Raw genomic sequence first — 22,539 nt, forward strand, 5'->3', positions numbered from 1 at the left:
TGAAACAAATTGTACATCCCTAACACTGAGACATTTATGCAGCTTACGTAATTTTCTGCCTTTTTGTAACAAAGTTATTCATTTACATCTCACAATGGATCTCCGCAGAAACATTTACAATTTTCCAGAAATCTACTTAAGTGGAGTCACAAAGTGTTTTTCCTTTGCCTGTAGGGGTATCCAGACTCAGTATGAATATGGTGGGTCAGATGGATATGATGGGTGTGATGGGTGTGATGGATATGATGGGTGTGACGGGTATGATGGGTATGATGGGTATGATGGATATGATGGGTATGATGGGTGTGATGGATATAATGGGTGTGATGGGTGTGATGGGTGTGATGGGTATGATGTGATGGGTATGATGGGTGTGATGGATATGATGGGTGTGATGGATATGATGGGTGTGATGGGTATGATGTGATGGGTATGATGGGTGTGATGGATATGATGGGTGTGATGGATATGATGGGTGTGATGGATATGATGGGTATGATGGATATGATGGGTGTGATGGGTGTGATGGGTATGATGGGTGTGATAGATATGATTGGTGTGATGGATATGATGGGTGTGATGGATATGATGGATATGATGGTATGATGGGTGTTTTGGGTATGATGGGTGTTTTGGGTATGATGGGTGTGATGGATATGATGGTTGTGATGGGTATGATGGGTATGATGGTATGATGGGTGTGATGGATATGATGGGTGTGATGGGTATGATGGGTATGATGGATATGATGGGTATGATGGGTATGATGGGTGTGATGGATATGATGGGTGTGATGGGTATGATGGGTGTGATGGATATGATGGGTGTGATGGATATGATGGGTGTGATGGGAATGATGGATATGATGGGTATGATGGGTGTGATGGGTGTGATGGGTATGATGGATATGATGGGTGTGATGATATGATGGGTATGATGGGTGTGATGATATGATGGGTATGATTGGGTGTGATGGATATGATGGGTATGATGGGTGTGATGGATATGATGGGTGTGATGGATATGATGGGTGTGATGATATGATGGTATGATGGGTATGATGGGTGTGATGGGTGTGATGGATATGATGGGTGTGATGATATGATGGGTATGATGGGTGTGTTGGGTATGATGGGTATGATGGATATGATGGGTGTGATGGCTATGATGGGTGTGATTGATATGATGGGTGTGATGGGTGTGATGGGTGTGATGGGTGTGATGGATATGATGGGTGTGATGGATATGATGGGTGTGATGGATATGATGGGTGTCATGGATATGATGGGTGTCATGGATATGATGGGTGTCATGGATATGATGGGTGTGATGGGTGTGATGGATATGATGGGTGTGATGGATATGATGGCTGTGATGGGTATGATGGGTGTGATGGGTGTGATGGATATGATGGGTGTGATGGGTGTGATGGATATGATGGGTGTGATGAATATGATGGGTGTCATGGATATGATGGGTGTCATGGATATGATGGGTGTGATGGGTGTGATGGATATGATGGGTATGATGGGTGTGATGGGTATGCTGTATGATCGTATGATGGATATGATGGCTGTGATGGGTATGATGGGTGTGATGGGTGTGATGGATATGATGGGTGTGATGGATATGATGGGTGTGATGGGTGTGATGGATATGATGGGTGTGATGGATATGATGGGTATGATGGGTATGATGGGTGTGATGGGTGTCATGGTTATGAGGGGTGTGATGGGTGTGATGGATATGATGGGTATGATGGGTGTGATGGGTATGCTGTATAATGGTGTGATGGATATGATGGGTGTGATGGGTGTGATGGATATGATGGGTGTGATGGATATGATGGGTGTGATGTGTATGATGTGTATGATGGGTCCGATGTCTCTGTGAGTTACCCTGCGGGGGCGTCAGGGGGAGGCTTCTCTCGTGACACCAGCCAGTGGGATGAATGTACGGGCTGCGGGCATCACACCTACGATATGAGGAAACTCAAAATATTACAAGTTCATTTTAAATTATAAACCTATTCATTTCACACAGAACTATCATATCTTGGGCCCTATCATACACCTGGCGCAGTGCGGCACCAGGCACGACGCAAGTGTTTTTTTCTAGTTTCAACCTGACGCAGTTATCATTTTCACATCCTGCGCCACGTTGTTTAAATAGCAAATGCATTTGTGCCCATCTGTTCACCCATGGGCTGCTGGTCTGAGAACGAGGTGTGTTCGGGCCCATTGTTGACGCATTGCTATTTTAAGGAAACTGAAATAGACTGTGCCTATGACCAACAAAAAGCTGGTCTGAAGTCATTAGCGCAGTATTTGTTTTTGTTATTTAAAGATCGCGTTAGTAATGTGCGCCTATAGAGGGGTCCACAACACACTTTGTCCCGTAGATGTTCTGCTTGAGGTTTAACCTCGCGCACGAGCAGATCCGTTTTCCCCGTCGTTAAACTAGCAAAAGTGGATTCGGACACGCCATAAGTGCACTTGTGCCGTGCGCTTTAGAGACCATGCGCTTAGATCGGTAAAATAGGACCCAAAGACTTGAGTCATTGTAACTCACCAGTAGTCATACGTGTCATCCCAGTTATCAAAATGAACCAGAAAACGGTTGCCCACTTTGTCTGTTACTGTTGCAACACAGATGAGAGAGGGATTCATGCGGTCGACAGCCTCCAACTTCATCCCCACCTCAAACCCACAGTCTGTCTCAGACTGCACAGTGAGAAAACAAGGCCTTTGTTGTTTGTTTTGAAGGAAATTGCAATACAGATTCAATCAACGGTTATATTACTTACCTTGATTGAGCTAGAAAACAACTCTTTCGGTGCGGCTTGTGATCTGGTGATTTTTAGGTAGTTGGACCAAGAAAACTCTTCTTCTTTACATCCTGAAAGGGAAGAGTGTTGAATGGTAGTAAAGTTAAGTACCTTTACAAAAATTATAACATAGGAGAATTTACAATATAATTGTATGTTAGTATACGGTTCTTTGTTGATTCTAGATTGGATGCAACTATATAGCAATTGAGATACATCATAGATCTTCTTTTTGACATAGATCTATTTTTTTAACTTCAAGTGTCACAGTGATTTTCCCACAATTAAGGGATTTTTAAGGGCTTTTCTTGACATGGTAAAATCACTGTAACCTGACAGCAATATTCAATAAATATCATTATTAATATTATTCACAGAAACCTTTTAAGGCAAATAATATAGTTTATTAGCCAACTGTAGGTGATACTGTAGAAAAGTTACTTGTGATATTAAAGGGTTAATTCACCCAAAAATTTAAATTACCCTACGATTTACTCACCCTCAAGCCTTACTAGGTGCATATGACATTCTTATTTCGGATGAACACAATCGGAGATATATTAAAAAATATCCTGGCTCTTCCAAGCTTTATAATGGAGGATGAGATTTTGAAGCCCCAAAAAAGCGGATCTATCAATGATAAAAGTGCTCCATACGACTCTGGGGGGTTAATAAAGGCCTTCTGAAGTGAAGCCATGCATTTTTGTAAGAAATATATACATATTTATAACTTTAGCAACTAAAATAACTAGCTTCCGACAGACGGCCTACGCATTGGTTTAGGGTGAAAGAGTAACACTTGACCCGACGCATGACGCATTGACAAACGCGGAAATAAAACCTGGTCACGAATAAGAAACTAAAATGAGATTTTTTTTAAAGAGAAATGTCGTATGATGTCAATAAAAGAGAAGAGGAGCTTGAGTTTGTTGCCCAGTCCTGTTTGAACCGCGAGAGGCGTCAAAGCTTACGCTACTCCTACACCTTTGACTTGCGTAAGCTGTCGGAAGCTAGCTATTTTAGTTTTCAAAGTTTTAAATATTGATATGTTTCTTACACAAATGCATGGCTTCGCTTCAGAAGGCCTTTATTAACCCCCCGGAGCTTCAAAATCTCATCCTCCATTCACTGCCATTATAAAGCTAGGAAGAGCCAGGATATTTTTTAATATAACTTCGATTGTATTCGTCTGAAAGAAGAATGTCATATACACCTAGGATGGCTTGAGGGTGAGTAAACCATGGGGTAATTTTCATTTTTGGGTGAACTATACCTTTAATACAATTAAATACAGAATTTGGTCACTTGTGTGTGTAAATCACCTATTTGACCCATTTTTCTCACCCGAACAGATTTCAAGTTTATAATTCACCTTTTGGTGTGTATAACTTGTGTCCTGTGCTCTCACACCATCCAGCTGGGTGAATATCAGGGCAGTTGGCGTTGACCCAGAAGTCATGACAGTCAGAATAGCCATCAAAATGAAGGCGTAATCTGAAGCCACACACCTAGAGACAAGCATTTCAAGAGAGTGACTTTCTCCACATTGATAGGAACAACAGTCAGAAAGTCAAATGTGAAGAGCCGTCACGATATACCTCAGCCACCGTCAGGACGAAATACATAGAGGGATGCTGGGGGTCAATGCCTTCTAACTTCATACCCTGTCGAAAGTTGTTCTTAATCATGGGAACCCTTTGGGTCTAGAGCGGTAACATGGATAAATATTAATATTGAAAAAAGAAGAAAAATCCATAATTGAACCATGAACTTTTTGTATCTCTACTCTCTATTGAAATAAATCAAATTAATATTCTGTGCTATGATAACACATCACAGCTGGATCATAAAAATGTCATTGAAGTTTTAGATTAAAATCACTAGCAAAGAGGCATTCTTCCCTTCCTGTGGTGAAATGAAGAAGTCAAACCTCCTGGAAGAGTCTGGCTGGAGCGGCCACAGCTTTCTGTTGCTCTAGGTACTGCGACCAGGACCACAACTCCAGTTTAGCCTCTGTCGTACCCACAGACAGGTGTTACACATTCACATATGCAAAACACACTGTTCTGATGTCATCTCATTATGTGTTCTTATGTGTATGTAAAGTATTTTTAAAGTTTATTTTGGGATAGACACTGATACAAACAATATCAATATGCATGCAAATCCCTGGTTTATACAAACATTTCACAAGCATTATAATTACACCACATTTTAAACATTTGTACATCTCTAATGTTGTAAGCATATGTAAAGGCAAGCTTACATTTTGGAAGCTGTCCATGCATTGGTATCGTTCATATCAGCGTCTATCACTTTACATTCGAATACCTGCAGATACTAATGAGATTGCATTGGTTAGGAACACAAAACCTGCATTTCTGCAGTTTGGCCAACATCATTGAAGCAGTGATTGACATTTGTGTGGGTGCACAGTGCAAGTGTGTGAAATCTAACTTTAGATTTAATTTGTGATGATTTCATAAAGTAATACTGTGTTTTCTAGGAGTGTGATTAAAGTACCTGCTTTGTTGTGTCTGCCATCAATTTTTAAAGCCTCAATTTTTTCCTCCTTTAATTACAAAAGTGCATTTCCTTGCATTAGAACTCCATATGAAATACAAGATAATGTAAAAATACACATCAAACACAGCAATTAAATTAATTGAAAGAACTGCACCATTGGTTCAGCATCAGACTCCTCCTCTGATGGGCTGTTGTATTCTCTTCTCTTTCTCTTCTTCATAGGCTTCAACATTTCATGCTCATGATAGGCCACCTGTGCTTCTTCAATTCCTGCAAGACTAAAGCATCCATACAGAATTTGCAACAAGTACAAGACTTTTCAGAATACAAGAAATCTCACACAAATGACACACACTGTATTTGTATATTGTATGAGTAGAATAGAAGTGTAAGTCTAGTAGTTCATTTACTTTTTAGACATTGGTTCTCCATGTAAGTAAGTCTGTTTGGCCGATATCTCACTGCACTTGCTATGAACTGGATTATCTTGAACTTCCATATGTCCTCTCTGAAGTCTGTCGGCCTCCACAAAGACAGCTGGCCTGCTATTCCCACCTGCTGAGATGCCTGGAATAAAACATTACTGTTTGAGATGGTGCCATTGGAAAGACAAGATTTGACACGTTAGATTTATACTAATTACAGGCTCCAGAATGATCTTTTTCACACCTGCCAATTAAAAAATTTCAACGTTCACAAAATGATTCTGAACTTGTCATTGAACTGCTGTCCTTCCAGCTTGAGATTAACTGTAATCAAGTTTACCTCCACTTTTTGCACTGTTCTGTTATCAAATAAGTTTTAAAAACATTTGTGAAATTTATTGACTCCACCCTGTTTTCATACAATTGTCCTTTTACCGATAAAAAGGTGTGCGTAGTGTGATTTTGTGTATATACTCTAGACCCAGCACTTTTAGAAAACTACAGACTGGTATCTCTTTTTCCAATCAATACAAAAGCACTTGAGCAAGTCCTGTTCAACCAAGTCTCTGCCTTTCTCACACAGAACAACCTCCTGGACAACAACCAGACTAGCTTCAAACACGGTCACTCAACTGAGACTGCCCTGCTCTCGGTTGAAGCTCACTGAAGTTCTGAGACTGGCAAGAGCAGCTTCTAAATCCTCAGTTCTCATCTTGCTGGATCTGTCTGCTGCTTTTGAGAGTTAACCACTAGATCCTCCTGTCAATCCTCAAGACGAAGGGCATAAGTCGCAACATCTAGCTACTGGGGATGCATCAGAGCTCAGTGCTGGGACCATTCTCTTCTCTATCTATATGTCATCACTAGGATCTGTGATTCAGAAACATGGATTTACCTTTCACTGCTATGCTGATGACACACAACTCTACCTCTCATTCCATCCAGATGATGCTGATTCTTGCTCAAATCTCAGCCTGCCAGCCTGACAGATATTTCTTGCTGCATGAAGGACCATCACCTTCACTCTCAACTCAAACGTGCCAAGACAGAGCTGCTTGTGGTTTCGGCGAACCCAATACTACACTACAACTTCTCCATTCAGTTGGGTTTGTCAACCATAACTCCTTCCAGGACAGCCAGGAACCTTGGAGTTGTGATTGATGATCAGCTAAACTTCACAAATTGCTAGAACTGCCCGGTCCTGCAGATTTGCCTATAACATTAGGAAGATTGGGCCGTTCCTATCAGAGCTACACAACTACATTGTAGCAAACCCAAGGGCCCTCTTTATAGTAGCCTATCTTGGTGCCACAATGTTTTCTACAACAGTTATATCTACATCTACATACAGTATGTATAACAAACCGAGATACAATGTATTGGATCTCTATATCAAATATGAAAAAATTCCAGTCTAAAACAGATTAAAAGCACAAATGCATTTACACCAGATGTGAAGCCAATGCAAACAGGTTTCCAGGCATACAACTGCCTTAAGGAGTTGCCTTTAAACAGTTTTATCATTACAGGGTCTTCATTCAGGCTCTAGAAGAGGAGAATCATCAGGGCTGGCCTGAGGCTAAATTTCAGCCCGCCAGACATTTTCCCATTAATGTTTTGCTGGGGTAAGCCCTTTAAATTGGAATAAATAGAATAAAATTAATGAATGAATAAAGGACAGAAAAAAATAGCTATTTTGAATATACTACAAATGTGTTTAACGATATTAATATAGCATTATATTGCACGGCTCACAATTATTGTATTGATTTTTTGCAGTTAAAGTATATTGGAACGGAACATATGCAGAGAAGAAAAACAGCTTCATCCTGAAAAGTTACCATAGTTTCCACAGTTCTTGCATAGGATCAAGAACTTGCATAGACTTGAACTGTAATATCATGACACAGATCAAACCAAGCTCCTCATTACTATTGTTTTATTCTATATTACTAATAACAAACTATGATATTTGTAATGAAAAACATCTTATACACTATAAAGCAACCTTTATAAAAGATACTTGTCTGCCCTTATATTACTCAATATTTAATGTAAGGCTAATAATAGTAACATTTACAATAAATACCACAATGCAATTTTCTACAGCTTTAGTAACTGCATGGTAATTTTTATAGTAGTGGCGCTGTGTGTACTGAAAAGCTTTTAAAATTGTGTACAGTTTAAATCATGTTGCACTCGTCTCGATTTCAAACGAGTCAAGCGACTTGTGTTGTTTATCGCTTAAATAGAGTGGCGAAAGTGGCAAGCGAGTTCGTTAGTGCTGGATGCCGCACACGGTTTAACCGTTTCAACCGTTTCATTGCTTTTCTTTTGGTCTTTGTTTCCCAGGTGCTCCCCTAAATATAAGTAAGTATCGAGTCATTAGGCTTTTAGTAAGCCCCCTTGATATGTTGTCCTGAGCGTTGGACGTTGTTAGGCCACCCTTTCGCTTTAGAGAGGTATGCTGTCTCCGTCCTCAAAGCTCAGCTAGGCTGTATGCTAGGTTGTTAGGCTCTCTGTGAACCTCCTTGGCTACTGTCTTTACAATACTGGCGTTATAGAGGATCATTCTTCTAGGCTTCCGCTCCCTAGAGCTCTGCCCAGACAGCGAGTTTGAGTTGCTAGGCTTTGAGAAGCCTCCTTGGTAAGCTGTTCCGAGCGTAGGAAGTCGTTAGACCTCTTCTCGTTTGAGAGTCGTCATGCTGAGGTCTCTGTCCTCAGAATTTAGCTAGGCAGTATGCTAGGTTAATAGGCTCTCTGTGAGCTCCCTTGGCTACTGCCTTTACAGTAGTGGAGAGTTATATAGAGTCACTCTTTTCAGGCCTTCACTCCCTAGAGCTCCACCTGAATAGTAGGTCTGAGTTAGTAGGCCTCCTCTCACTTTAGAGAGTCACCAAATTCAGGCCTCCATCCCCAAAGCTCAGCAGGCAGAAGTGCTGAGTTTGGGCTATTTGCGAGCCTTCTTGGCCACTGCTTTCAGAAGGAAGCTGGTTGTGAATGCATTGTCTGGCTCTCAGTGAGCCCCCTTAGTTACTGCTTCCTTTGGAGCTGCCCTGAGTATAGAACAAAGTTAGGCCTCCTCTCGTCCTAAAAAGTCAGCATATTGAGCCAGAATTGGGCAGTAGCACTAAGTTGTAGGCTCTTTTCGTCTAGTTTGGGTGTACTTTAACCATTGTTTGTTCGCTCCCCTGAGCTCCATCTGTTTTAATAGTGCCAAGTGAGTCTCCTTGGTCACTGCTCTTTAACTAGAGCATTGTTAGGCCTCCTCTTGCTAGTAAGCATTATCTTATTGAGCCCTCCGCTCCACTAGCAATTGTGAGTGGTAGGCTCTCTGTGAGCCTCCTTGCAAAATATCCTGAGCATGGGGTGTCGTTAGGTCTCTTCTCGATTTAGAGAGTCTACATGCTGAGGCCTCCGCTCCTAGAGCTCGGCTAATGTTTGCTAAGTTGTTAGGCCCTTTGTGAGCCTCCTTGGCTTTTGCGAGCGTCGCTAGGCCTCCTCTCGCTAGAGAGAGTTATCTTATTGAGGCCTCCGCTCACCAGAGCTCAGATAGGATAGCAATTGTGAGTTTTAGGCTCTCTGTGAGCCTCCTTGCAAGATGTCCTCTCGATTTAGAGAGTCATAATACTGAGGCCTCCGCTCCTAGAGCTCGGCTAGGTGGTAGGGTAATATGCTAGGTTGTTAGGCTCTCTGGGAGCCTTCTTGGCTACTGACCTTAGTGTAGAGTTTTGCTAGGCCTCCTCTCATTATGAGAGTTGTTGTATTAAGGCCTCCACTCTGTGGAGCTTTGCGGGCCAGTTAGATTGGTTTTTAGCTCTTTCTGTGCTTTTTCGGTACTGCCCTTTGGTTAGAGTGTTCCCTAGGCCACTTGTTTGAGGCCTCCACTCTTCAGGGTTGTCTTAGTGTTAGGTTATCTGTGAGCCTCCTTGGACGCTGGCCTGAAAATGAACATAGTTAGGCTTCCTGTCTCTAGAGTTATCCTGTTGAGGCCTCCGTTGTTGAGAAGCTCCAGTCTATGATCCCACTGCTGGTGTGCACTTTAGGGAGGAGGACTCCCTTTGAGTCCTTTAACTTAGCTCTGTCAATAGGGCACCCATACCTTCAGCATGACTTCAGCGTGAGTTCCCTTTCGAAAGGGAATGTCTCAAGTTACGCATGTAACCATGGTTCCCTGAGAAGGGTAACGGGACACTGCATCCCCTAGGGGTCACTATGGGGGAATGCCTCCGACTGGTGTCTGAAGCATGAGTCTAAACACAACAATGAACTTGACATTGGCAGGCGGCAGCCTAAGACGTTATCACTGTTGTGACCGTGAGTATAAAAGCCCACCTGTGAAATACGTCATCCATTCTTGTCTGAGGAACCACGGTTACATGTATAACCTGAGACATTATACTGCTGGGTAATTACACTTAAATCAATATGGGTCTGCAATGTACATGCATTTGCTCTGCGCTGTTCAGTGCGTTGCCCAGCTTTGCCACACAGATTTTGATAGCTGGACAGATACATATAACAGGCTGTGTCTAAGAAGGGGGCGAAGGGTTAACTGTGTGTGCAGATGCAAGTTACATTAATATTTCTGAAATAAACAACTACTAATATTTCTCTGGCACCTGTAAGTTGCGTACACAGAAGAAAGCCCTGTCTAGGCGCTGCCAAGTATGCTTATGTCAAGGCATTCCTTGGTCCAGTTGTTTGATTAGTGAGAGATTATACTGTATGTAGTTGCAAAAAACGCTTTAAGAATATGAACAAATATTGCAGAGGATGATTTAGGATATTTCATTCTGTTGCACGATGACGGCACGGGTTGATATTTGGTTGACCAATCAGTGGAAAGGGGCATTTTGTTCCAGCCCACATGTGAAACGAACAATCAAACTGTTTTTTCATTTACTAGGCATACCCCTGAACCTAAAAACGAAAAATCAATCCAAGTTCTTGTGAAAAAACAAATAAAGGTGCAGTTTTATTGTTTCCGCTTATTTCATGTCAAATTGAAAAACAGACTAACAAAGTGTATACAGGACCATTTTGATGTGCTGAAAAAAAAAATCCTTGAATGGAAACTTTCTGTGTTTGGTTGTGGGTCCTAATAAAGAGACTAGCCAAATGTTAAGCAGCTAAATTTGACATATTCGTCAAACCCAATTTTTGGCTCCTGGACATTTATAAAAAGCTATAATTGACAGCCAGACATCAAAACATCATAAAGCCATGAGCTAAATATGTAATAATCCAGAGGCATCTAATAAAAAATTACCTGATTTTTCACCCTGTTTGAGCTCCATATCAGCTGGTTTTGTCTGAACTCCTCCGGTGGTCAGGTTAGCAGAGCCTATTTTCCCTTCACTGATCACTTCCAGCGAACCAGTATCACTAACACATAGCTGCAAAAAGTAAGCAAAAAGAATAGTGTTACTGTTATTCAGTAATAAAAAGTAATATAAAGTGCCTTCAGGAAGCATTCAACACAATAAATGATTATGTGTATATAAAGTAAAAAATTATATTTTTTTCCACTCTAGATTAAAAACAGAAGACTAGCCATCACTGAAATTCTTCAACTGGTAAGAGAGTGACCTCCAGATTATTCTTTATTCTTCTTCTGGATCTGTCTGTAGCTTTTGACAATTTAAATAACAAGATCTACCCTCTCCACACTGCTCATAATGGGAACGGCACTCCACTGGCTTGGTACTGGGACAGACAGATCCTTCAGGGTATCTTGGAGGCGAACAGTGTCTAAATCAATTTGGCTAACCGTATGGGGTGCCTCAGGGTTCGGTGTTTGGCCCCACCCCCATTTTCTCAATATACTCAAAATCACAGGGCCCTATCATCCAAGCACATGGAATTCCTACCACTGTTATGGTAACAACACACCTCTGCATGCCTGATAGAAAGAACATCATCTTCAGCTCACTCTTTTTATAATGCCATCCATTTCAGTCAAGTCAACTTTTTCTCAGTCAAGGACTTTTTAAAATTCATGTGCCTTGTAATCATAAAAAAATATTGGTGCTTTTCAATTTATTTAAAAAATTCCTTTTGATTTAACACCATTGTATCAGGTTTTGTGTTCAAACATGATTGCTTTATGTTAAACTGACTTAAAACGATTACTCTTTGGCTTAACTTGATGTTTTCATCTTGAAAGAACATGTTCCAATCAAGTAACTCGATCAAATATATGGAAACGGGATTTCCACTTCCCATCATGCTTTGTACAGTGCTGGAGAGGGCGAGTAAATGTTGAAATAAAGTGTTATTTTCTGCATGTTTAGCATGATGAGCAAACAGGGAGACTTGTTTACTAATGAGACATTTACTAAAGGGGGGGGGGGGGGGGTCTATTGTGGTGAAGTGCCGAGTGTGTGTTTGGGTTGAGGACCTGCTAACAAGAATTCAAGTTGCTTTAATAAGAAAAATCAACAACAAGGGGAATGCCATGGATGTAATCAGTATCATCTTAGTTGTCAACACCTAAAACGTGTGTAAATAAAAGCTATAACTAGCTATAATTTTTCACATTTGATTGCTTGTTTTAGTATCAGATTTGAATAATTAAGGAGGTCATTTCATGTGCAGTATGGGCATTTGACATATCATTTGAATTCTGTTAGAAAAAACCTTCCATTTTAATGCATTGTTAGTCTGAAAAGCTTACGTTGCAGCAGTCCTCATTTGTAAGTTGCTTTGCATAAAATCATCTGCTACATTTAATTAATGTATTTAGTCATCTGTTAAATTTGATTAGAAATTAAAAAGCTAAAAATGACTTCATTGATAAGTATTCACTCTGAGTTTGATGCTGTTTCATAATTATCTTCAGCAATCGTGTTAACATGGTTAAATCTTCATTTCAAATAAATATCACTGATTTTGTCACATGTGGAGAACATGTTGTAATCTTACCCGACTAGCTCTACGTTCTGACAACAAAGGGCACAAGTAACATACAGACCAGCACCCAGGTACTGTAACATCACCTCTACAATTAAGTTCAAATGTGGCTGCTTTGCACTTCAGGGCTGGTTCTTGAACATGAATAACTCAAAAGCTTGTTGCTGTCAAAATCAACATGGATGGATTTCTCTCCAAGCTTAATGAAATTTTGAATACTGGCATTACACAAAGGCTACTTAGAAAGGCCCTGCAAGACCAGTTATGAGATGCCTTCACACACTGTGGTACACCAGAAGATCCTCCGAGATGCTGATCAGCACGTCTCTTCAAACCCTTGAGCACATGACCTTCAAGTAATGCTGACTGGAGACAGCTTGACACACTCTTTCCAGATTGGACATTCAAATGCAATTAGTTAATGAAATAGTAGAACAATGTTCTGCTCACCTTCAGATTGCTTCCAGGGAGGATCGCGACTCCCTCCTTCCAGCCCAGAACATGCACAATAGTCCCTCCAACCTGAGCAGGAAGTGATGCGGTCTCCAGTTCACTGCCTTTAATTGCCCTGATTGCATTTTGAGGCAGCTCCACTTTTGGCAACGAATGAGCAGAAGCTATGAGAAAATACAAGCTTTTTTTAAAAAAAAGAAAACTGCTCTAAAAGTAGGCCTATATAGATTTTATGCTCATGCCAGTTTCATCTACAATTTTTAACTCTTTTATTTGGAGTACTAAACAATAGTTTAGTAAGATTTAATCCTGTCAATCAAACTGCAAGTAAATATAAACAGCTGATCAATTCTCAAGCTCAAACCCTCTACCTTTGACAGCCAAATTAGTTTACTTTTTTAGTCATGTTTTAAAAGTTTTTTTATTTTTTAAAAGTTTTAGATAGCATTAATGTCATTAATAAATTACGTTAATGATCTAAGTACCTGGAAAAATGATAGTGGCAGTATCGTGGGGTTTGAGGCGATGCGAGGGACTGTCAGTGTGAGCGTGAGGGACGATGCTTTCAGGAGGAGCGTCTGCATCGTGTGGCGGGACGTCCAGCTCTGCTTTGGCACTCATAGCAAGACTCAGTACCTCAGTACCACTGACCAGAGAGAAATAAGGACATCATTTAGTTATTTAGCAACAGTATGTAGAGTATGCAGTGTTCGGTAAGTTACTCTAAAAAACTAATCAATTTCTTCAATGATGTAATTAGATTACTAATTACTCTCTCTAAAATTGCATTACTCACTAATTACATCCTAAATCCCATATTCACCTGAAGTATATGAAAAGGCTCTTTTAATTATTTCAAATAAATAATATACAATTGCAAAAATTATTTTTGAACTGACCAAAGAATTTAAGGGAAAATGTTAGATTAAAAACATAAATTTTAACATTATGTTACATTTTGATGTTAAATCCACTATTGTTTTATATAGAAATATTCTATGTCTATTTATTGCAATTGCATCAGAACTCATAAAATTACAGAAAAATTAAGAGTAATCCATTACTTTCCTTTTTCCAAGGGAAACGTATTTAAATGACTGTTATTAATTACTTAGTATTTAAAAAAGAATTACAAATGATTTTAATAGTTATGACAGTGTATAGTTAAAATCCTGCTGTTTATCAGAAGTTTTAATAGGAATACGATTAGTCATTTAAAAGGATATTTCTGTAATTTCTTCACAAAAGTGAAACGATAACAAAGATGAAGCACAAATGATGATGCTCAGCCAAATTGATGCACAAGACAATTAACAAATGTTTATTATGTTAGAGATGCATAATCCATAATCTGACGGTGTTGATCATGCATAATTCATAAACTAATAGTGGTGGTGGTGGTGATGATGAAGCATAAGTGATGGTGTTAATGCTCAACACATTAACCAATGGTGATGATTAGGCATAATGCATAAACTGATGGTGATGATGCTCAAACCATATAGAGATACTGGTAGGTATGTTATGGAATAATCAATTCCCATTCAAAAAGCATAATTTCCAGCGCATCCTCTCAGATCCCAAAATATTCTTGACTCCAGCAGTGTAAAATGGCGCTGTGGTCAGTGAACTAAACCATTGAACCATTCATTCCTCCATCCCGATCTGGACTGAAACACTGCTTTATGAGGAGCATCCGATTCCCGGGCATTTAGGAGGAAAAGACAGATGCGCACTGTTAAAATAGTGTTTTAATTCCATGACAACCTCAGCTTAATTGCTAATTATAAGGGGTTATTTAATAATTTTATCAGGACAAATGCGATAAAACGCGCGTCATTAGCCTATAAGTGTCCATATATGTATGCCAAGCAAAATCTTTATATCTCGATCGTGTCTTTATAGCATGACATGAATTGTGCGTAATGTGAAGGCGATAAGATAATGAATTTATTCTCACCAGCGCTGGTCTTGCTCGGGAGGAATATGATCTGCGCATGCGCGCAGCATAAGTGCACAATCCTCTGATGTTTGAAAGTGTTGCATTCTACACAATTTCACACACGATAGTGTGCAGTTTATGACACATCCCTAATGCGGATTCTACTCAACACACTAATCTAAAAACATATTTAAAACATTTTACCTTTTTTGTTAAGGATTAGTTTTAAAAAAAGAAAAAAAGTTTGCCTTATAGCCTATACAATCACACCAAAATATATTCAGACACCTTCAACATTTCTCACATTATCACAGTTTATTTGCTATAGTTTAGAAAATGGTAATAAAATATGACAAGTACTCAAGTTGATATTTCACTGGTTTTGTCCATCCTTCTGTTAGACTCTCACACAACATGAATTATGTTGAAAATCTGTCAGCTGGAAAATACCAGTTTAGCTCAACAAATTACCAAGCAATGCTTAATTTTGTTAACGCAACAAAATTAACAAACGCAATGTTGTTCAGTCTGTGGTGTAAAAAGGTGCATTAGCAAATAAAGAAAAAACACTTAAGCAAAACATGGCCAGGTCAAAGTGTCTGAATCATTTTTGGTCCCAATTTATTTTAGTACATTTTACTGGTAGTCCACTGTAATTTTTGGGCACATTATGTCACAGTTTACTTTATTTTGCTCTCCTCGCTTACATAAATGAACTATAGTGTCCTGCACACACTAGTAAAGAAATATCAAAAATGATATCTGGTGTCTGAATAATTTTTGGTTTGATTGTATGTAATTAATAACAACGAAAGACAGACTTTGCACCAATTGAGTAAATTCCTGAAATATATTTAAATATATACTTAAATCTAAATAAAAGTAAATAAATAACCTTCACTGTCACTGGATTACCATATAACAGTCATGATTTCTTGTTTTAATTAAGTGATTGTTACCTAGAAGTGGAAAAGTAAAATGTAAAAATATCTTCAGACGTCACGTGAATGAGAAACCAAGTTAAATCGACACACCTTCAATGTTCTCCTAGTGGAAGTTAATTCATGATCCATTCTCCATCCTGATCCTGCTTTTGATCTTACCTCGAACCAGAAAAATATACTGCATAAAACTGAGCATCCACTGAGCCTGTATTCCTTTAATGTCTTTATTAGACTTTCCTGTCCAAATATAGATAAACATGCAAAGTAAAATCTTAATACTGAACATCATTTACATATCCTAGTGTAAAATCTGACCAAACTAAACCAGGGCGTTTTTAAACTCACCAAAGTTCAGTGCTTCAATGCTTTGTATAAATCGCTCGTTAGATCTGTCGCATAAAATTATGTCACATAATTCAAAGGCCTAGATTTGAAGTTTACTGAAATTGTTATTGGACTTGGCATTGAAAGTATGGCCACACATTTCGCTCACACAAATTGTGTGTAATCCGCTTTAAATGTCATTAGGGTTTTAAATCTCATAAAAGTCTTTACCACCACAAATGTAACATACATATTAAAGGGATAGTTCACCCAAAAATGTAAATTATCCCATGATTTACTCACCCTGAAGTCACCCTAGGTGTACGTATATGACTTTCTTCTTTCAGACGAACACAATCAGAGATATATTAAAAAATGTCCTGGCTCTTCCCAGCTTTATAATGGCAGTAAATGGGTTTATGTCACTCTTGTGGCGTGAGTCGACTTGTGTCGTCTGCCGGAAGATAGCTATTTTAGTCCATAAAGTTTTGAATATGGATATTTTTGTTACACAAACACATCGCTTCACTTCAGAAGGCGTTTATTAACCCCCGCAGAGCCGTTTGGATTACTTTTATGATGGATAGATGCACTTTTATGGACTTCGCTGCCACCATAAAGCTTGGAAGAGCCAGGATATTTTTTAAATTACTCAGATTGTGTTCGTCTGAAAGAAGAATGTCAGATACACCTAGGATGATTTAAGGGTGAGTAAATCTCATTTTGGGTGAACTATCCCTTTAAGAAAGTGAGTGTAGCAACATCATAAACACAGTACATGAGTTTTCACGAACCAACCGTTCACAAAACACGAGGGTATGGCCAGTGCTTTTATTGACTGAAGACATGGAGACTGTTGTGTAGTTGTGACGGATGAGACTGTTGTGTAGTTGTGACGGATGACACTGTTGTGTAGTTGTGACGGATGACACTTGTGTAGTTGTGACGGATGACACTTGTGTAGTTGTGACGGATGACACTGTTGTGTAGTTGTGACGGATGACACTTGTGTAGTTGTGACGGATGACACTTGTGTAGTTGTGACGGATGACACTGTTGTGTAGTTGTGACGGATGACACTGTTGTGTAGTTGTGACGGATGACACAGTTGTGTAGTTGTGACGGATGACACTGTTGTGTAGTTGTGACGGATGACACTGTTGTGTAGTTGTGACGGATGACACTTGTGTAGTTGTGACGGATGACACTGTTGTGTAGTTGTGACGGATGACACTGTTGTGTAAATGTGACGGATGACACTGTTGTGTAGTTGTGACCGATTACACTGTTGTGTAGTTGTGACGGATGAGACTGTTGTGTAGTTGTGACGGATGAGACTGTTGTGTAGTTGTGATGGATGAGACTGTTGTGTAGTTTTGACGGATGACACTGTTGTGTAGTTGTGACGGATGACACTGTTGTGTAGTTGTGACGGATGACACTGTTGTGTAGTTGTGACGGATGAGACTGTTGTGTAGTTGTGACGGATGAGACTGTTGTGTAGTTGTGACGGATGACACTGTTGTGTAAATGTGACGGATGAGACTGTTGTGTAGTTGTGACGGATGACACTTGTGTAGTTGTGACGGATGACACTGTTGTGTAGTTGTGACGGATGACACTGTTGTGTAGTTGTGACGGATGACACTGTTGTGTAGTTGTGAAGGATGACACTGTTGTGACGGACGACTGTTGTGTAGTTGTGACGATGACACTGTTATGTAGTTGTGACGGATGACACTGTTGTGTAGTTGTGACGGATGACACTGTTGTGTAGTTGTGACGTATGACACTGTTGTGTAGCTGTGACGTATGACACTGTTGTGTAGTTGTGACGGATGACACTGTTGTGTAGTTGTGACGGATGACACTGTTGTGTAGTTGTGACGGATGACACTGTTGTGTAGTTGTGACGGATGACACTGTTGTGTAGTTGTGACGGATGACACTGTTGTGTAGTTGTGACGGATGACACTGTTGTGTAGTTGTGACGGATGACACTTGTGTAGTTGTGACGGATGACACTGTTGTGTAGTTGTGACGGATGACATTGTGACGGATGAGACTGTTGTGTAGTTGTGACGGATGACACTGTTGTGTAGTTGTGACGGATGACACTTGTGTAGTTGTGACGGATGACACTGTTGTGTAGTTGTGACGGATGACACTGTTGTGTAGTTGTGACGGATGACACTGTTGTGTAGTTGTGACGGATGACACTGTTGTGTAGTTGTGACGGATGAGACTGTTGTGTAGTTGTGACGGATGACACTGTTGTGTAGTTGTGACGGATGACATTGTGACGGATGAGACTGTTGTGTAGTTGTGACGGATGACACTGTTGTGTAGTTGTGACGGATGACACTTGTGTAGTTGTGACGGATGACACTTGTGTAGTTGTGACGGATGACACTTGTGTAGTTGTGACGGATGACACTGTTGTGTAGTTGTGACGGATGACACTGTTGTGTAGTTGTGACGGATGAGACTGTTGTGTAGTTGTGACGGATGAGACTGTTGTGTAGTTGTGACGGATGACACTGTTGTGTAGTTGTGACGGATGACAGTTGTGACGGATGAGACTGTTGTGTAGTTGTGACGGATGAGACTGTTGTGTAGTTGTGACGGATGAGACTGTTGTGTAGTTGTGACGGATGAGACTGTTGTGTAGTTGTGACGGATGACACTTGTGTAGTTGTGACGGATGAGACTGTTGTGTAGTTGTGACGGATGAGACTGTTGTGTAGTTGTGACGGATGAGACTGTTGTGTAGTTGTGACGGATGAGACTGTTGTGTAGTTGTGACGGATGACACTGTTGTGTAGTTGTGACGTATGACACTGTTGTGTAGTTGTGACGGATGAGACTGTTGTGTAGTTGTGACGGATGAGACTTGTGTAGTTGTGACGGATGACACTGTTGTGTAGTTGTGACGGATGAGACTGTTGTGTAGTTGTGACGGATGACACGGTTGTGTAGTTGTGACGGATGACACTGTTGTGTAGTTGTGACGGATGACACTGTTGTGTAGTTGTGACGGATGACACTGTTGTGTAGTTGTGACGGATGACACTGTTGTGTAGTTGTGACGGATGACACTGTTGTGTAGTTGTGACGGATGAGACTGTTGTGTAGTTGTGACGGATGACACTGTTGTGTAGTTGTGACGGATGAGACTGTTGTGTAGTTGTGACGGATGACACTGTTGTGTAGTTGTGACGGATGAGACTGTTGTGTAGTTGTGACGGATGACACTGTTGTGTAGTTGTGACGGATGAGACTGTTGTGTAGTTGTGACGGATGAGACTGTTGTGTAGTTGTGACGGATGACACTGTTGTGTAGTTGTGACGTATGACACTGTTGTGTAGTTGTGACGGATGAGACTGTTGTGTAGTTGTGACGGATGAGACTTGTGTAGTTGTGACGGATGACACTGTTGTGTAGTTGTGACGGATGAGACTGTTGTGTAGTTGTGACGGATGACACGGTTGTGTAGTTGTGACGGATGACACTGTTGTGTAGTTGTGACGGATGACACTGTTGTGTAGTTGTGACGGATGACACTGTTGTGTAGTTGTGACGGATGACACTGTTGTGTAGTTGTGACGGATGACACTGTTGTGTAGTTGTGACGGATGAGACTGTTGTGTAGTTGTGACGGATGACACTGTTGTGTAGTTGTGACGGATGAGACTGTTGTGTAGTTGTGACGGATGACACTGTTGTGTAGTTGTGACGGATGAGACTGTTGTGTAGTTGTGACGGATGACACTGTTGTGTAGTTGTGACGGATGAGACTGTTGTGTAGTTGTGACGGATGAGACTGTTGTGTAGTTGTGACGGATGACACTAGCAGATGTCGTCCCCCTCCCCCTCTTTAACCCCCCCCTCCTCCTCCTCCTCCTCCAGCACTCCCACACCGTCATCATCGCTCACATCCAGGGCGTTTCCCATCAGCTCGGGATGCTCCTGGAATAGCCACCACATGGACAAACACTTGTGTACGCAGAGGCTTCTCTTAAACTCACACAGACACTTCCAGCTGCCGGACCTGGAGTCGAACGAGACGCGTGTCCTCCCAAACTGACACCATTTGTCCTTAAAGCCGGTGTACACAGAGAAGTACACACATTTCTCGGAGAGCGCGTGCTCCCCCCAAAACACAGGGTACACACAATCGACCCCGTCCAAACCCGCCCTGGTGTGTATCTCCTGGCACTGCTGTGTGTGTGTCCTGGACAGCAGGCGTCTGCGGGCCATGTCCTCCAGCGAGCGCACACACAGCGGAGGGGGGGGCGTGTAGGGCCGAGCGAGGCTCGTTCTCATCAGGTGACGGCACTCTCTCCCTGGGTTCCCTCTCTGCGCCTGCGCTTTCATGAAATCCCAGCATTCCTCCAGCTCGCAGAGCAGGATCTGTAAGGAGAAGGACTTTCGGATGTGGACGGGCACTCGTGGTCCATGCTGGTCCTTGGGCGTGACGTAGATGGCGTTTTTGGCATCTACGCATAACATGGGCTGCTGGTCCTGGCAGTGCTGGAGCCTCTCGTGCCGCCTCAGGTTGGATGTGGTGGTGAAGTGGACTCCACACTTCGGGCATGAAGACTTGTCCCCTGTTGTCCTGTCGTCAGTGTCTGTTTGCAGGGTCTCCATCAGGACTGTTGTGGGTTGCAGCTCAACTGGAAAAGGGGAAAACGGTTAAGGCCAGGGCTATTTGTCCAATCCTGCTTCTGGAGGGAAAATGGGTCTCATTCACTAATAATTGCTTGGATTATTTCACATTTGTACGCACTTCTCATGAAGAATCTCCGCCTAATTCACAACACGTTCGTACCGGCCCACCGGTGGGCCCATAGCCATTACATATTCAAAACAGTAATATCCTATACTAAACCTAAAGTAATCTTGGCAAAATATATATCATTTGAAAGCTTACAATCTCTGGTTTCCATATTTGGTTACTGATTTTCAAAATAAATTACAGAGGAGCCATAATTTATCAATTTGCAACAAGAATATTCCATACTCATAAGGCGTGTTCAGACCTTTATTTTGAAATAGTAATGAACATGAAAAATCATGAAAGAATGGTAGAAACCTAAGTTTGTTTTCATGCCAAGAGTTCAAAAGATAACATCCATTAAATTTTTTTTTTTTTTTGAAAAAAAGGTCTGAAAATGTTTTAAATATAAAGAAAAAAATAATAGATTCACCATTTGAGATGCAGCTGCGAGCGATAACACACATACGTACTCTTTTTGTGTGTTTATTAGAGGTTGAATTCATATCAAAATCTGCCAGACTTCCCATACTACTTCTGAATAGGATGTCTACTTCATAAATTGTATGAAAATTGTTGAAATAATGGTTCAGATCACTCAAAACACATGTGGAAATGGAGGCGCTGTTATATGTGCAGTAATGGAGTCTGGTGTTCACCTAGTGGAAGAGTGTGGCTTTGATTTTTTTGCAGTTTTAGAGTCCAACATGTTTTGAAAATATATATTTTATATAAAATATGAATAATTAAATTTTATAATTTTATTTTAACTTCTATAACTTTTTCTGTTTCACTTTCTTAATTTATTTCACTTGTAAAAAAATCTGCCAAATGTCGTTTAGAACAAGAACTATCTTACATCTATATTCCAATGCATTCGTGAGTTATAACCATTTAAGTTCAGAATGTGCATTTTCATGAATATTCAAAAATAAGAGGGGGGGGGGGGGGATTACTTACAGGGTTTAACGGGCTCATCGGATGCCCGTTTTCCAGAAGTTGGTATCATTCTTTAGGGTGTTCATGTAAAGTTTGTAACATACTTTAGCCAAAATTCCTCAATGGTTGTGTAAAACAACACCTTTTTACTTCCTGAAAAACAGCTCTGTTCTCAGCGACCCGTTTCGGTGCATGTCTCTTTAAATGATAATGAGCAACTGCTCATTTTGCACCCAATGACCCCTTTGACATCTTTCTGATGTTAGTGAATTTGGAGTATTGTAAATGAGCACACATTTCCATATAAGGGCTTTCCACAAACACTTTCCTCACAGCCTTTCGTCACTCTCATCAAACTCTCGCCTGATCCTTGAGCGACGCCGGTGTGCCAGTCCACCAGTTCCCACAATAAACACCTTTACACCCAGACTACAGAGCTCTCATTAGCCAGCTGTACACACACGGA

At 40.7% G+C, this 22,539-nt stretch overlaps 1 protein-coding gene across 5 annotated transcripts in view; it reads right to left on the minus strand.

Moving 5' to 3' along the window:
• Window positions 1-22,539, minus strand: part of l3mbtl1 (L3MBTL histone methyl-lysine binding protein 1) — a 45,708-nt gene that overhangs the window by 20,008 nt on the left and 3,161 nt on the right. Inside the window, exons 1-14 of one of the 5 annotated variants that reach the window (XM_077217806.1) lie at window positions 15,107-15,149; window positions 14,645-14,827; window positions 13,632-13,792; window positions 13,144-13,310; window positions 11,051-11,177; window positions 5,764-5,920; window positions 5,508-5,631; window positions 5,351-5,399; window positions 4,758-4,840; window positions 4,426-4,530; window positions 4,200-4,335; window positions 2,807-2,898; window positions 2,572-2,723; window positions 1,899-1,975 (exon numbers count right to left, since the gene is read on the minus strand). In XM_077217806.1, the coding sequence (XP_077073921.1) occupies window positions 1,899-1,975; window positions 2,572-2,723; window positions 2,807-2,898; window positions 4,200-4,335; window positions 4,426-4,530; window positions 4,758-4,840; window positions 5,351-5,399; window positions 5,508-5,631; window positions 5,764-5,920; window positions 11,051-11,177; window positions 13,144-13,310; window positions 13,632-13,767 (1,405 nt within the window). In that variant the 5' untranslated portion in view covers window positions 13,768-13,792; window positions 14,645-14,827; window positions 15,107-15,149. Of the gene's footprint in view, window positions 1-1,898; window positions 1,976-2,571; window positions 2,724-2,806; window positions 2,899-4,199; window positions 4,336-4,425; window positions 4,531-4,757; window positions 4,841-5,350; window positions 5,400-5,507; window positions 5,632-5,763; window positions 5,921-11,050; window positions 11,178-13,143; window positions 13,311-13,631; window positions 13,793-14,644; window positions 14,828-15,106; window positions 15,167-17,173; window positions 17,262-17,312; window positions 21,034-22,539 lie in introns of those variants that run through there. The other 4 variants (XM_077217807.1, XM_077217804.1, XM_077217805.1 and 1 more) reach the window with 4 other exon arrangements.

The sequence above is a fragment of the Siphateles boraxobius genome, unplaced genomic scaffold, assembly GCF_051911475.1.
Source record: "Siphateles boraxobius isolate OS27281-9 unplaced genomic scaffold, OSU_SipBor_1 76, whole genome shotgun sequence".
NCBI lineage: Eukaryota > Metazoa > Chordata > Actinopteri > Cypriniformes > Leuciscidae > Siphateles > Siphateles boraxobius.